The 15,442-nt window shown below is 39.1% G+C and overlaps 1 protein-coding gene across 4 annotated transcripts in view; it reads left to right on the top strand.

The window, feature by feature from the left end:
* The first annotated feature begins 2,090 nt into the window (after positions 1-2,090).
* Positions 2,091-15,442, top strand: part of lef1 (lymphoid enhancer-binding factor 1) — a 45,267-nt gene continuing 31,915 nt past the window's right edge. For all 4 annotated transcript variants that reach the window (XM_056253591.1, XM_056253590.1, XM_056253593.1 and 1 more), the window contains exons 1-3: positions 2,091-2,611; positions 4,059-4,125; positions 5,003-5,130. In XM_056253591.1, the coding sequence (XP_056109566.1) occupies positions 2,405-2,611; positions 4,059-4,125; positions 5,003-5,130 (402 nt within the window). In that variant the 5' untranslated portion in view covers positions 2,091-2,404. The remainder of the gene's footprint in view (positions 2,612-4,058; positions 4,126-5,002; positions 5,131-15,442) is intronic.

Genomic DNA, 15,442 nt, shown 5'->3' with positions numbered 1-15,442 from the left:
TTCATTTAAAAACTGAAAGGTTCGATTGTTATCCCGTGAGCCAGTCTCAGTGAGTGAATGCGCGAGTGTGTGTGTGTGTGTGTGTGTGTTTAAGGCTCAGCTTTCCGCTACACTCTGGAATGCGGCCAGTCCCGTCTCTCTCTCTCTCTCTCTCTCTCTCTCTCTCTCTCTCTCTCTCTCTCTCTCTCTCTCTCTCTCTCTCTCTCTCTCTCTCTCTCTCTCTCTCTCTCTCTCTCTCTCTCTCTCTCTCTCTCTCTCTCTCTCGATTCCACATTCGGGTTCCAAATCCAAAGCCTTTGATCTTTCTCGCTGTGTCTCCTTTACCCGGAAGAGAACCGTCGCTTTCCCTCTCAGCTGGGATGAAGGAGCGCGTGGAAATATTGGCGCGTCTCCATCCTCACACCATATATGGTCATACAAAGAGTGTGGATGAAAGAGGCCGCCGCCGCCAGATCAAAGGCAGCCGTGGCTCCGCCCACTGACCCCTCCTCCGCCTGCTTTATAAAGATCTGCCTCCTACTCCAAACTTATTCTCACGCAAGCCGCAGAAACACCTCCCAATGTTTTTCTTCCCCTTTCTTGCTTTCTGCTACACTGAGGGAGGGCTCCTTGCATTTATGGGGGTTTATATATTTAAATATTTATATATATTTCATAAAATCTGCTTAATATGTTAATTTAACTAAAATGGCTAAATTAATGTTTTCAATTAAAATCAGCTGATAACGAGATCTGTATAAATGCAGCCTATTTCTAACAAATATTTATCGTCAAATTTCAGAGCATTTTTTTCTTTCTTTTTTTTTTGCAAAGGTTCATATTGGATAGAAATAATTCGTTATGTATATAACATATTTTAGAGTTCAAAAGTGACCCCTAATAAATTACATGGCATGTGATTGTACAGTGTATGTTTTATAAATAAGCTTAATTGAATAAAACAATTAAATTTAGATTACCTTGAGAACAAAAGAAGCAGTCGGGTCAACCTCAAGTATTCATTAAATCAAGCATGCATGAGAAAATGTATTTAATAAGATAAATACGAGATACAAACAACTTTATAGATCTTTTCAAACGCAATCTCATCCTCTATTATTATACAACTGCATTAAAAACGATTTATGCATTTGCATCTTTGATTTCACCCTTTGCAAGCGAATGCAGATCAATTATTGGCTAATATATATATAGGCCAAAATCTGTTTTTTTTTCTGTATTTTAATGTTATTTATTATTTTTTTTGCATTTTTTTTCTATTTAAACGACCGTTTATTATGGTCATTTAATAATGCAAAAACGTGTCTCAAATTTTTATATAATATTCTAATATTTGTCTCCTATTTTTTAGTTTATAAATTCAAAATAAGCACAAAGGGTGCTGTTGATACTATTTACTAACACTAAAACAAAATACATAGCCTATTGCATTTGTTGTGGTAATCAAATGTACTTCAGAAATTATTATTAATAATTATATATTAAATAACAGTTATGTTATCCGCCATCCTACATATTTAATTTGGTCATTTCGATTCAAACATATATCGAATTAAACAGAGAACCAGCTGATTTACATGAAACATTCAATACCATGTTCACAAATGACTTCTGATGTTTCCTGTAAATCCTAAATATTTGACACCGCTTATGTATGATCCAGTAGCTCTTTTCTAATTGGTTAAACTGACGTTGTCACGACACTGTTTTCGTTTCCAACAGCCCCAAAAAAACGAATCTGAAAAATGAACCTCCACATTTTTTTCTGCTCTCTGTCCATTTTTGTTGGATGAAATGTATAAAATCCCCCTTTACTTTCCTCTGGAGTGTCAGTCAATACATGTGTGTGTGTACGCGCGCGCGTGTGTGAGGTGTCAATCACAGCGGCGGCTTCTCTTTCATCTCTATAGTCAGTCAGAGATCAGGGGGAGGAGTACAGCACTACACTCTCTCCAGTCCAACATTACTCTCAGTCTCTGCTGAGCTCATTTCTGAAGAGGGACACCTTTTTACCCAACAAACAAAACGGGAATGACACACAGCATCTGAACTCCAGCACTTTTTTTTTTTGGAGTCGTTTTTGTGTGTGTGTGTGGAACAGACAGAACTGTCCTGCGTTTATTTGAGCTTTAACTTCTGACGCTTGCCTTAAAAACACCCAAGGAACTGTACTTTAACTTTTTTCTTTTTCTTTTTTTTTTTTTTACATTCAGCGCCGCTATATTTTTATTTCCCCCTCTGGATTCTTGAGTGTTTTACCGGTCGCGCGCTCTTGCTGCTGTTGACCAAACACTCTCGCGCGTGTTTGGAGTGCGCGCGAGCTGAAAGTATACGGGGGTTTCTGTTGCACGCGTTCGCTTTCCGGGCGTTTGTAGGGTGAGGAGGACTTTCAATCACCCGAGAAATGCCGCAGTTGTCAGGTGGAGGAGGCGGCGGGGACCCGGAGCTCTGCGCCACCGATGAAATGATACCGTTCAAAGACGAGGGAGACCCGCACAAGGAGCAGATCTTCGCGGAGATCAACCACTCCGAGGAGGAGGGAGACTTAGCGGAGATCAAGTCATCTCTGGTCAACGAGACAGAAATCAGTCCCAACAGTAACAATCACGACGTGAGTAACTCACTCCTCAGACGCACGTGAAGGTCTCCGTCAAACTTCGTGTCCAGCTGTTGGGAAGTTGGGATTTGTTTTCAAAATTAAGTGTCATGTTGATATTTTAGCCTCTGTTTTGTAAGTGTGTGTGTGTGTGTGTGTGTGTGTGTGGATGGTTTAAATGGTAGAGCTACACGTGTTAAAGTCAACAAACTAATTTTGACCCACTGTCCTTATTTAAACGAGAGGAAAAAAGGGCCTCGATGGTCAAAATTTTCGTAATTGATCACAGAAATGATTCAATGTTTACAATTTTTTTATGAGTATTCATTCAAATTATCATGAACAATATAAATGTTTAACCCACAGTCGTTATTTAATTTTCAAAGGCATTGTTTATTCATATTTTCTTTTACCAATCATAATATAGTGGCTATTCAATAGGTTTATTTAAAATTGTAGCCTTCTAAGATATACTTATTCAGTTTATTCAACAATTAATGTTGAACAGTTATTAAACAATATTGTAAATATGATATTGCAATACTATAACAATGCTAAGCGTTGTTATTATTAGTGCAATTTTTCTGATTAATAATAATTATCCAGGAAAGTCTGCACATATTTTAATATTTCTGAAACAGCTCATTATACCTCTAATTGGTTTATTGTGATATTATTTCACAATATTCTGCAATATGCTTGTTTATATTAATATACATTTTTAATATGTATTAAAAATCAGCACACCCCATTTATGATGGCGACAATCAATTTGCCTGTCGTTTTACAAATTACGTACTGCAATTTCACACAAAGAAAAGAGTAAATAATTATCCGAATGAAACAAAAATGAATTTTGTGAGACAGTTGTCAGATTAGTGTGCTGGTGTAATCTCGTTTCAGTTTATTTTTGTGTTTCTATGCTTTAAAATGACTACTTGGTCATGTGAATCAAGAAAAATGAACTGGAGAATAAGCAGATGCATGGCTTTATTAATGAAATGTATTTCCTCCTGGCATCAACAGCATGCAGGGTTACAGGATGACATGAGAAAGAACAAACTGATGGGCTGAATGTTAATTGGGAAAGCAGTGCCGATCCTCACTCTGCTGGAAGGCACCCAGAGGGAGCTGAACTCCAAATGGAGTTTATTTCCCAGCACTTCTGATTCATAATGCGGAGTGAACGAGAATAGTAGCAAAGCCTTTCTTTTTCCTTCCTTAAGATACCGACCACATTTGTGGTCAGACTCCACAGCAGAGAGAAAATGACTGAGTTTAATCAATGTCTAAAAAAAACTCAAGTTATCTTTTCCTTATGGATGCCTTCTGTCAAAAATATGATCAAAGCATGCCTTATTTTGTCAGTTTTTCTTCAGATAGCAGGAATCCTGGATAAACATAAACACGTTGCACATCCGAATTTAAGCTGTTAATATCTCTCTCCTACATTTTTGAACAGGCAGCTAGACAGTCCCAAATAACACCAGACTCTTACCATGAGAAGCACAGGGACCATCCGGACGATGGTAAGTCCTATGGCTTGGGATAAAAACATGGTGTATTATTATTAATTCTTTGATTCAGCGATGTACTTTTTTTTATTCTCAAAGCATGCTTTTACAAAATCATGGCATTTTCATTTTATTATGTTAAAACACTTGCAAAGAAAGCAATTTACACATACACAAACACATACATACACACACACACACATATATATATATATGTATGTATGTGCGTGTGTGTAAATTTATATATATATCTCTTTTTTAAAATTCAAATGAATACAGGATATTATTTGTAATGAATATGCTTGGTAATTATTTCAATTTGTTCATCCGCTTCACTGATCACGATGGCTTTGTGAAGGGAATTTCACAGCCCACAGTCTGTTTGTTGTCGACACGTAATGACACGTGCCAGGGAAGTGCCCCATCTTCCTGTGACACGCTGGCCTCCAAACACACCGTCTGAGACTCTATTGTCAAGAGCAGCATGTTGCTGTGATGGCCCGGAGTTCATTTGATCTCTGTTTGCACCCGGGTCTTTTTTACGCCGAGCAGGGCGCTGGGGTCACAGTGAAGTGACTTGATTGTCTTTTGCCCTTTGTTCTCTGCTTGCTGTGAATTAAGATGCTAATTTTCAGCTAAACGCTTCAGTGGCCTCAAAACGGCTTCCCCGTTTTAGATACCTTCTTGATTTCCTGTTTAGCTTGGATTCCGTGCATTTTTAAAAAATGTGGCATTTGCTCAGGGAGTTCATTTTTGATTCGTTGTTTAATTGCCGCTGAAAGTTTGATTTTTTTTTTTTTTTTGACCGGATCACATCAAGTATTAGTTAAAATAAATGTAAATCTTGCTTAGGAATTCGTATTAATTCAGGTTGAATTTTATTCTCTCTCAGGAAAGCTCCAGGACATGTACAGCAAAGGCCACCCGTACCCCAGTTACCCAGGATACATCATGATGACCAATATGAACAATGATTCCTACATGAACAACGGTTCTCTCTCGCCTCCCATTCCCAGAACGGTGAGTGTTTTCCCGTGCCGTTCACTCCCGATCCCTCGCCGTCCACCAGTGACATTTTTCCTAACTTTTTTTTTTTTTTTTAATCTTCCCTCATTGTAGCGTGCAGCTTTGGGTTATGACGTTAGTTGCTGCTTGGCGGCGTGTCTGTGACTAATGCTGTGACCCATATCCATATCTGCTCGTACTGTCTATACTTTTCAGCGTTGCAGATTTATTTAATTTTTTTCGATATTTGTATGATTGTTTTGAAGGGACGTGCGCTCTTATGGATAAATGGATGGAACTTACAGATGTTTACCCTCTCGGTTATTCTATAAAACAACCGCTGATGGAAGGAGGGGGTTTAAAAAAAAAAAAGCAAAAGATGGTGGATACGCTAGCAGCTGTCCGCCCTAATCCTGTTTGGTAGTTTTTGTGTGGTTAAGACTCCCTGTTTGGCAGTGTACTGGTGCCTGGAAGAGATGGCCGCTGCAGGCAGTCTGTGAGCCCGATGAGAGAGAGGGCTTTCTCCGCTGAGCTCATCTCATCCATTGTTTGCACAGCTCTGGATTCAGCTCCTTTATCAGTCTGCGGGCGTGCGATTATGCTTCGTTTTTTGCTCGGTTTCACCGCTGTGGTGACGGACACCAAACAGAAGATTGACCTGTAATTGATCGAAGCATTTGGGATAAATGGTTATGACTTAGTTAACATTTTTTTTCTTCTTCTTAAGCAGATACATTGTTACACAACAAGATGTGGTTTAGATGCACAAACACAAAAAATGTCTTTGGGTCAGCAAGGGAACATCCTTTTGTGGTTTAAAGCCTTCGCTTGGGAGGTACAAAAAAAAATCCACAAATAATAGCAGATTATTTCCTCTCATACTTTTACAATGATTTTGCAGAATGTGCGACCATTTGCAACTTACCTGAATTTCTCTTTTTCACTCTGTGTGCAAATAAAACCGCAATCATGCCAGATCCTTTTACTCGAACTCCTCCGTCTGTTGTCTCTTTCTCTCCTTTGCGGTGGCTCAAATATTCGGACACAGTATCTTCAAGGCCTGGGATCGGTTTTCTGCGAGATCAAAGGCATCTTCTTTTTTTTTTTACTCCCTCCCCCCTTCATTCCCCTGAAGTTTGGATTGATTTCCATTGGCTATGACATTCCAGCGGCTGAACTCCCTCCCAGTCATGAAACAGACAATATTCTGGTGGTCAGCATTTTTTTTTTGAGCGTGTGTGTTGTTGCTACCTGGTGAAACGCCAACCGTACGAGTACAATGTTCTCCAGCCCCCCAGCAGTAGTGGAAATTGGCATCATGGTGCTTAGTGATCCATGAAAGCTTTACATGTTGCTCTAATCTGATAGACGACATCTGGAAATGGCATCCAGGGTTCCTTTGAGATGACTAACTTGGGGTCAGCAGATAATGTTTCCAGGTAAACACTGGGGCTGCATTGTCTCTAGTGCCTGTAGCTTTGAAGTTCTAATATTTTAACATTAGTATGAAATGGTGAATTGGGAATTAAGACAACCTAGGCATTTCCTCCTTTTGAAATGATTTCCCTCGCGCCGGGACGTTTCATGTAGTTCCGCTTATCTCGGGCCCCTTTTAATCAGTTGGAGAGAAGAATGGGGTGATGGGGTCCTGAATTTGATTGAATTGTTTAATCTGTTCTTCATCCCCTTTCTTCGTTTCTTCATCTTTATCTTGAATTGGATTATTTAAAGTTCAAGCACAAAGTTTCATCTCACTAAGTGTTTGAGATGTTACATGTTTGACCTCTGACCCATAAGTTAGTTAATGCCTTGCTAGTCTAAATGTCCTGAAATTCTTCAGAATGTGCTGATCCAAAGGCTTTTTCACGTTTCGAAACTATACCAATAAGGGAAATAAGTGATCTACTCAAAAATTAAGCAAATATTAGTTAAACGAAAATCAAATTTCCCCATGTATATAAGAGGTGGCGCTGAATATCAACCAAATTTACTCCTGTATAGTGGTTTGCACACCGCTTTTTTCTGTTTTAGCTGCGATTTCAGATTCAACGCTTTTCTATATTTGGTTGTGATGTTGCTATCATTTGAAACAAATTTTCATTGGGCGACATTGTAAATACATATTATTTCAAATCCGTGTTTGTGCCAAATATTCACGTTTGGTGTGCAAAACTCTCAGAGAAGAGCAGATGTGAATTTAGAAAATTTAGAACAAAGACCATTAAATGCATGGAAAGTAGGTTAATTTATTTTTTAAATAGACATACAGTGTATTGATTGCATTGAGACTTAAAGGATTCTACCTTAATTTCAACAAGGCTGTTTTGATGGGTAGCTTGCTCTCCATATGAATGAATGGCTACTGTAGTACATTTGCTGGAGCTACTGGTGGAGCAACTTCTGTCCTTGTGCCGTTTACCTCCCCCATCCTGACTGGCCTCTGGCAGTGGAGCACGGGAAGAACCGACCCAAGATATACACTCGCACTCGGCCTGCTTTGATGTGGGATGTGACGGATCTCTTGGCGTGGACATGCCGTGGAATCACAAACCCCCCCAAACCCTGGCTTTGCCTAAAGAGATTTCACACAGCTGGATCATCTACTCTCACTCTTTTCCTTTCTGCACCATTCGAAGAAACTACAGTTCCCAGCAGCCCTTGTGTGTGTGGTTTTTGTAACATTATTTATGTAGCATATTTGTAATGCACTTTCATAGTTTTCAGTACTAGCATTATTATTTACATCATAATCTACACTTTTAAACTTCTAAACTCACCCATATGCCTTCCTGGCGCTCTTAGCACGTACTTTAAACGCGCAACCTGTCATCCTTTGATTAAGGCAAGCAAAGCGAACCGCCCCCACACATGGGTGATAAGGGGGCAAACTAGTAGCCATATCATCTGCTGAGCAGGTCTGAACACCAGCGTGGCCTAGACCTTGCAGATTTCAGCAACCCACGGCCCTTTGAAGTGCACTGGTACAGACCCAGGGTTTTGAAACAGAGGGCCATTGATACTCTGTTTACATCGGCTGGTTACCACAGTCATATTGAATCCATGTGTCGGATGTACAAAGCAAAACAGGCTGGCAGTGTTATTAGGTTAATTTTCAAAGGTTTGCCTCCATGGGGCATTTTACCAACCCCAAAATATTAATGTCAAGCGACCCACTGAAATTCGTTAATTGCAATGTCTTCATAGTAGGAGACTATAAAAACTTTGAAATTCTGGCCAGAACGCCCAAATGAAATTGCTTTTGTGTGTATTCGAGAAATGCTGTCATACACGTATATATTGTATTACGAACATGGTTGAATAATTCGCTTTGGATAAAACCATCTACTAAATGCATGAATGTAAAATTCATGAACATTTTTCGTTATATACAATTCCAAGTTTACATCCTAAAAATGATCATTTTTGAGCTGGCGTTGAACAGGCTTGAACACACGAGTGTTATTTCTTGACCTTTTAATGCACATCTATTCTGCAATCCAGCGGTAGCACCTGTTGAGAGGATCCTGAGGGCACGTGTAAATGAAGTGCAATGTCGTGTTTTGTCTTCGCATCACAGTTGTCGTCACTTCTCCTGTATGTTATGTCTCCAGGCCTGGCTGTGACCTCCATCACCCTCCAGCGGCCTCTTTAAATCCTGCTTTATTTTGACAATATAGCTGACGCTCTTGTGCCAGTTTAGTTGGATTTTTTTTTTTTTTTACTCCTTTTCATTGTTGCTTCATTTTGTGTATTCTCATTCCCAGTGTCATTTTGAAGTCTCGGATGACTTAAAATCCCCATGTTTTTCTCATTTTACAATTGTTTGTTTGAGAATCGACATTCGATGCGTGTCAGTAACCCTCTTCTATCAAATCACGCTAGTTGTATAACTGTTGAAAATTGTGTAGCACTGGTAATTTTGGCACGTAGAAACACCAGAACAGACGAGTCGAGCGTCTCGTCAAACCTTCGTCATCTCGAGAGAAATTCATTAGTGACAGTGATTGAAACCGCATTTTGTTTGCGGACATGCATGCACGCATCTCTGAACTTCATTTGCACTGCTTTTTCCTGATCAATAGAGGCTCTGTGCCACTAGGTTCCACTTTTTTTTCCCATATTCTTTCTGAAGCTCATTATTTTTATTTTTTTGTCAGGCTGTTTGTGTATGTGGGGGCAAAAGAGCTTCACATGCTCCGTGGATCAGACGCCACTGAAATATTCATGCTCCCTGGTGTAGGAGTTTGGTAAAGGGTTTCTCTGAGTTAAAGATGGCTTGCCACCAGGCTTTATTAGCAAGGCTGTTTAATGGATGTATGGATACAGCCTCTTTTTCCTCTTTCTTGCATGCACTCACTCCCTCTCTCTGTGTTGCACACTAAAACCCTCTCTTTCGGCATCTCGCAGTCGGTCATGTTTGCAGCGGATGGGAGGGGCGGGCCTTGCTATCAGCTCTTTTTGTGTGGTCTCGGCCATAAAAAACACCCTGTTCTTTGAATGTGAAAAGAGCCTGTCTTTAATTTTTGGGGAACTCATAAAAGTTTGTCGCTCCTTTCATATCTGCCGCGGAATTAAAAACAAATGCTTCCTTTTTTCATCCGCCTTTGAACTGGCCAATTATGGAGTTGTGAAAATAAAAATCACCCTGTCAATCTCTCTTCTCCTATTTTACTCCTTTCTTTTCCAGCTTTTTCCATTTTAACTTTGCTCTCTTTGATTTTTCTCTCCTTTGCTCCTTTGTTTTTGTCTTTTTCTGTCTTCCTTTCTCTCTCGTTTGTGTTGAAGGTGTGTGTGTTGGGGAGGGAGGGGGGGGGATCAGTGATGTCAAAGTCAAAACCGAGAGCATTAAGAAAACTGGCGAAATGCAATCCAGCTGCAATCCGACATGACGCTGGAAAAAGGGGGCTGTGGAGCAGAGAGCTGCGGCGTATTCCCAGGGCGCACAACTGCTCGCGGCCTTGGCTTTGATCTCTTCAAAGCCTTCTGCCTCCTACTAGATGAAGAGTCTTGGCTTCGTTTCGTGAGCGTTGGAGAGAGAGAGAGAGAGGGGAAGGGGAGGGTGAGCGAGGGATGGTGAGGGGAATTAGAGGGGGTTGTTGTGCATGGAAATGGATGGGGGGGGGGAGGCGAACTGAGATGGGGAACGTAGAAAAAAAGTGACAAAGATACACTGAAGGAAGGCAAGCAGGAAGTTAAAGGTGTCCTCTTGCCCTATTCAGACCAAAATCAATCAGATTGTGGGGAGTAATTACATGTAATTCAGCACAAGTCTCAGGGGGTTTTGTTACCTGAGGGACTCTGACCCCTGAAACGGAGCCCAGGCAGGGGAAGGGAGGACCAGCGGAGGGAGGGGGAGAGAGGTGTTGAAAAGCAGGCTGCCCTGTTGCCGTCCAGCAGAGCAGAAAATGTGAGCACAATGCAGTGATTACCCTTGCAGATGTCCCCATATTTATGCGGGCGATGTTTTGGTGTGGCGTAGGCGGTGGGATTGCTACGGAGCTAACGAGCCTCGGCTATTGTAGTGGAGCGTGTGCCCGGTTCTGCCAACACACCCGCCCCCAAGCTCCAGGCTTTCCCACATTAGACTGAAACGGGGGAAACTATCCCGCCCCTGGAGGTGTCCAATTTGTGCAAAATACACTTACTTAAGATGCTGATGGCAACATAAACACATTTTCAGTGACCCAGAGAGCAGGGTGGCCTGTAGCCATCTGTTATGGCGATATATATAGGCCACACTGGAAAGAAAATGGTGTATAAACAACTTTCACAAACAATTACCTGAGAAATGGCAAGTAACACATTGAATTATGTGTGATATTTTGTAGTATGAAAATCTGACTTTTTTAGTGTTCCTTACATTATGAATTTATTAATGGCAAATGAAATTTGTTGAAATTTATTTATAAACATGTTTATATCCATTTATATTAAAACAGTCAAATATATAAAATGCTTGTTTTTATGTTAAAGGTATTGTAGGTAGAATTTTTTTAAAAAACTTTTTGCCAAATTTGTTTAAACTTTCTATATATATCAATGCATAATTAAAATGTAAGTACTCTGGAAAAGAGAGTATAAAAATCGAGTGTCTGTAGTCCTCTCAGGGCTGTAATAAACACAGCTACTTATCTCCATTCACTTCCACCCCCTCCATTCTGGGCTCCTTCCAAAACCACGCCCCCAAAACACATGAACGTGCGATGACGACCGCTCACAGCTGGAGGACGCGCTTACTAGCGCCGAGCGGAGAGGAGCAGTGCATGTAGTGACATCATGTCAGACTCACATGTAATAAAATACCTAACTTTATCATTATGAATATAAACAACTAACATGGCTGTTAATACTCACTATCAAGCTAGCATATCGATACTGTTAAAGTTTAAAATATATTGAGTTTGATTCGTTAACGAGCTAGTAACATAAAGCAAAGCTAAAAACAGGTTGCATTGATACACGTTTTCCCATTACAATCAGTTACACTGTGATGAAGGTGAATTTTGTGTAAGATTCATAACATATACGCCGTGTTTTGCATGTAATTGTGTCTCTTACTAGTCTCTTACCCTCCTCGAGTCAAACGAGTGCGCGCATGTGGGCAGCGCATGTAGCAGCGGGGGTGTTGCCATGGTTGCGAGAGAGTGACAGTCGCCTAAGCCAATCCTTTGTTTCGTCCCGGAAGGAAATAATGAGCTGTGTTTAGTGCAGATTAAACGGTCTAGAGTCACTCGATTTTTATACTCTTTTTATCAGAGTACTTACATTTTAATTATGCATTGATATATATAGAAAGTTTAAACAAATTTGGGAAAAAGTTTTTTAGACCAAAAACGACCTACCCAACCTTTAAGTTTTGTATAAAAATGTAAGAATTTACAAAAATCATTTTAACATTTTTTTTTTATATATAATTTAGTTTGTTAGATTTTTTTTCTCAAAGAAATTACTGTTATTCAGCAAGGATGCATTAAATTGATCAAAAGTGACAGTAAAAACATTTATAATGTTACTTAAGATTTTTATTTCAAATAAATGCTGTTCTTTTTAACTCTTTTTAATTCTTTTTAAATAACTTTATTTTTAAAAAAATAATAAGTATCATGGTTTCCGCAAAATCTTTTCCGCAATGTTTTCAACATTGATATCATGGGATCATTGACACTGGAGACTGGAGGAATGATGCTGAAAATTCATAGGAATAAATGATAATAAATATATATTTTAAATTGTAATATTTATGCTGTTGCTGTAGTTTTGATTAAATAAATGCAGCCTTGGCAAGCGTAAGAGACTTCTTCCCAAAACATTTTTTTTTTTTACTATTGTATACATACTAAATACATGCGACTCCATTCTTGTTTTGTTTTCTCCTATGTTTATGTTCTCATGTTCATGCCTCGATCATGGTTTACACAAACCGTAACCATTACCAGTGCATCTCAGCCTATTGTTAATAAGGTTCATCAGACAAATTGACTGCTCTGCTGCTTTGATCTGATCTTTCATCTCTGATTCTGGCCTTCTGCATTACTGTTACTGATCTCAACAGACCTGCATTGTGATGTTTTTTTTCCTTATCGCTAATTGATTTGAGCCCATGTGGAGTGTTCATTTATTGCTGAAGGGCCCTTCACAAATATATAGAGCCTGTGATATGAGACTGCATGTTCAAATACACTCTAGAACGGGCATTTCTGTATTGTTTAGAGCATGTGCTATTGTTCACCCGCTATTTTGTTGTATGATATGCTCTGTCTAACTCACTCTCGTTCTGGTTGCGGATGTGAGTCCTGAGACAAGTAGCACTTTGTTTACCTTCCCCGGTTGTTTGATGCTGGATGACGAAACCTATAAAAATACTCCGCAAGACTGCGTTTGTTCAGCTTTGCCTTTGTGCACCTCGTACCAACTTCTTGCAACCACTGGAGCGCTTAATAATGACATCTGTGCCTCTCAAAGGATATCTATGCATAGGTTATAATAAGATTTAATTTACATCTTGGTGAGAGACCACACTATACTGATGTTAAGCCTGCAAACTTCTGGAGAAACTTGACTATGTTTGTTTCTCAAGTAATTAATTGTATTCTTTTGTAATTATAATGCATGTGGCTTTTATGATTATTAATTGAGAGACTACATGAAATTTATACTGTTAGTTGTTATAAAAGTATTTCTCACACCATTTAAAATGATGCAGTGATGGCAAAAGTGATTTAAAAATAGTGAAAGTTTAAAAGAAATGGTGACCAGTTATAGGGCCTAAGATGGACTTTCATATATTTTAAAATTGATATCTTGATAGTGATTTATATTAAACATCGAAATAAAAGAATTTCATTAAAATATTTTTTTTGTCAGAACAGAAGTGTCATTTTATAGTTTTGATGACACTATTATTTTAAAATGTACACTTTTTGAACTTTTGTAGTGTATGTCGTTGACTGGCTGTGTGTAGAGTCATAAAGATGGCTGGAGCGATCATTGAGTTACCAAGATTTGGAGATGGGCTGAAATATTGAAGTTTTGAAGCTATATTTCAAATAATCTAGCATATAAGCATTTTATATGAACACAAATATATAAACCGTTTCAGTACTGTTGAGAATAGGCCTTAGGGATACAGGCCATATTGTTGACACAAATAACAGTTGTAAGACATTTAATAAGTACAAAGTTGAAAAAGTGTTTTCCACAAATTTCTAGTGGGAAAAAAAACAGTCATGAATCATGAGTTGCTATTGCTAGTCGGTTGCGTTACAGAAAGGTGGTATTTCTCATTCTTGAGAGCATTTCATTAGAGATTAATTTGTTTACGCCCAAGATGAGTCATCAGTATTTTTCGTCTGTTTTAACAGAAGAGAAACACTGTAAATACATATTTACTTGACGTTTGCACATATAATAAGCTAACAGACATGGATTAAAAGCCACAAATGTTTAAATTATCAAATATATTCCGATTGGCTGTGATTTCTATAGTACATTGTGGAGTTTTTGGGGGTTTTGGAATCCATTATGGTATAATTCATATTCCTGCAGAATACTAGGTTTGCCTGGCATACAATGATATTTATACCTGGTCTTTGATCAATATTAATGCATCGAAGAAGGCATACATTCATGCTGCTTATGCATTATAGATTTAGTCTGTAATTATTGGAGCCATTTGAAGATAAACTTGCTGCGTTAGAATTACTGACTGATGGTTTCTCAGCTCGTTCTGAGATTGCCAGGTTCATTTTGAGATTGAACATTAATTAAAACCCTGTTGTAGCACATGACACCTTTATTTACACTTCTGTTTTTCAATCTGTCATTTAATGGACGATGCACAAGAATTTTGCAGACACAGGGTTGGGCTAATTTTCTGAATCCTTTCCGTTAGACCAGATCTTGGACCTGTTCCCTCTCCTATCCCATTATCTCCTTTGCACAAAGTCAAGAAAACAAAGATCTCATGCACGTTTGCATACTCCGCCTCCGCGTCTCGTCTTGTTTGCACACAGCCGATGTTTTGTTTGCTTTAGTCGGGACAATAGCCACAAAAGTACTCCTTCAAAAGTATCGAACCGGGGGAGGTGCCCGTCCTGTGTGTGAGCCGACTTTCAAGAGCTTGTTGAAGTGCTCCCTAGTCATGCGTGGGTTGAGAGAAGTCATTTGTTCTTCAGGGATTATAGTGCGAGTGTGTGTGTGTGTGTGTGTGCGCTCTCAGACTGAGGGTTTTCACTGGCTGATGCTAAATTGAAAAGCAGTTGTGTTGAGGTTAACTAGCTAATTCCCTCACAATGTGGCGAGGCCACATTTATATGAGAGGTTTGTGCGTAATGCGGTATTGTCCTACCTACAAGCAAAACAGTGCAACAAAAGGCTTTACGTGATAAAGGAGTGAAGATGTAGGGTTGTTACAATTGATCCCTCTGTCTTATTGAGACTTACTCAGTCTTGAATCTGACAGAGTAGATTTTGATCTATTGCGGTCTTTGAGAAATATCACATTTACTTTTTAAATTATCTCTGTGACGGAGAACTGCACAAGTAACGATTTCAAGCTAAATAATAAGAAAATTGATTTTGGGAAATAAAAAAATACAAAAATTAATTAGTGGAACATGAATAACATGCAACCATACGGCTTGTTGAGGACTGGTGTACTATTATTTTTCTTAGTGATAAGACTTTAAGACTGATTTTCGTCCGGTGGATAAAATATCTTATAGACTTGCAATAAATGAGGGACCTAGTTATATTTAGTGACCAGAGTGTCATATGATTTCATATGCCTTATGATTTCTGTGATGCCAAAAATGCATCATATAAACGG

This window comes from Rhinichthys klamathensis, unplaced genomic scaffold (assembly GCF_029890125.1).
Source record: "Rhinichthys klamathensis goyatoka isolate OS25496 unplaced genomic scaffold, OSU_Roscu_1.1 h1tg000107l_1, whole genome shotgun sequence".
Lineage (NCBI taxonomy): Eukaryota > Metazoa > Chordata > Actinopteri > Cypriniformes > Leuciscidae > Rhinichthys > Rhinichthys klamathensis.
Note: the sequence above shows the minus strand (reverse complement) of the source record. Positions and strands in the feature narration are given on the sequence as shown.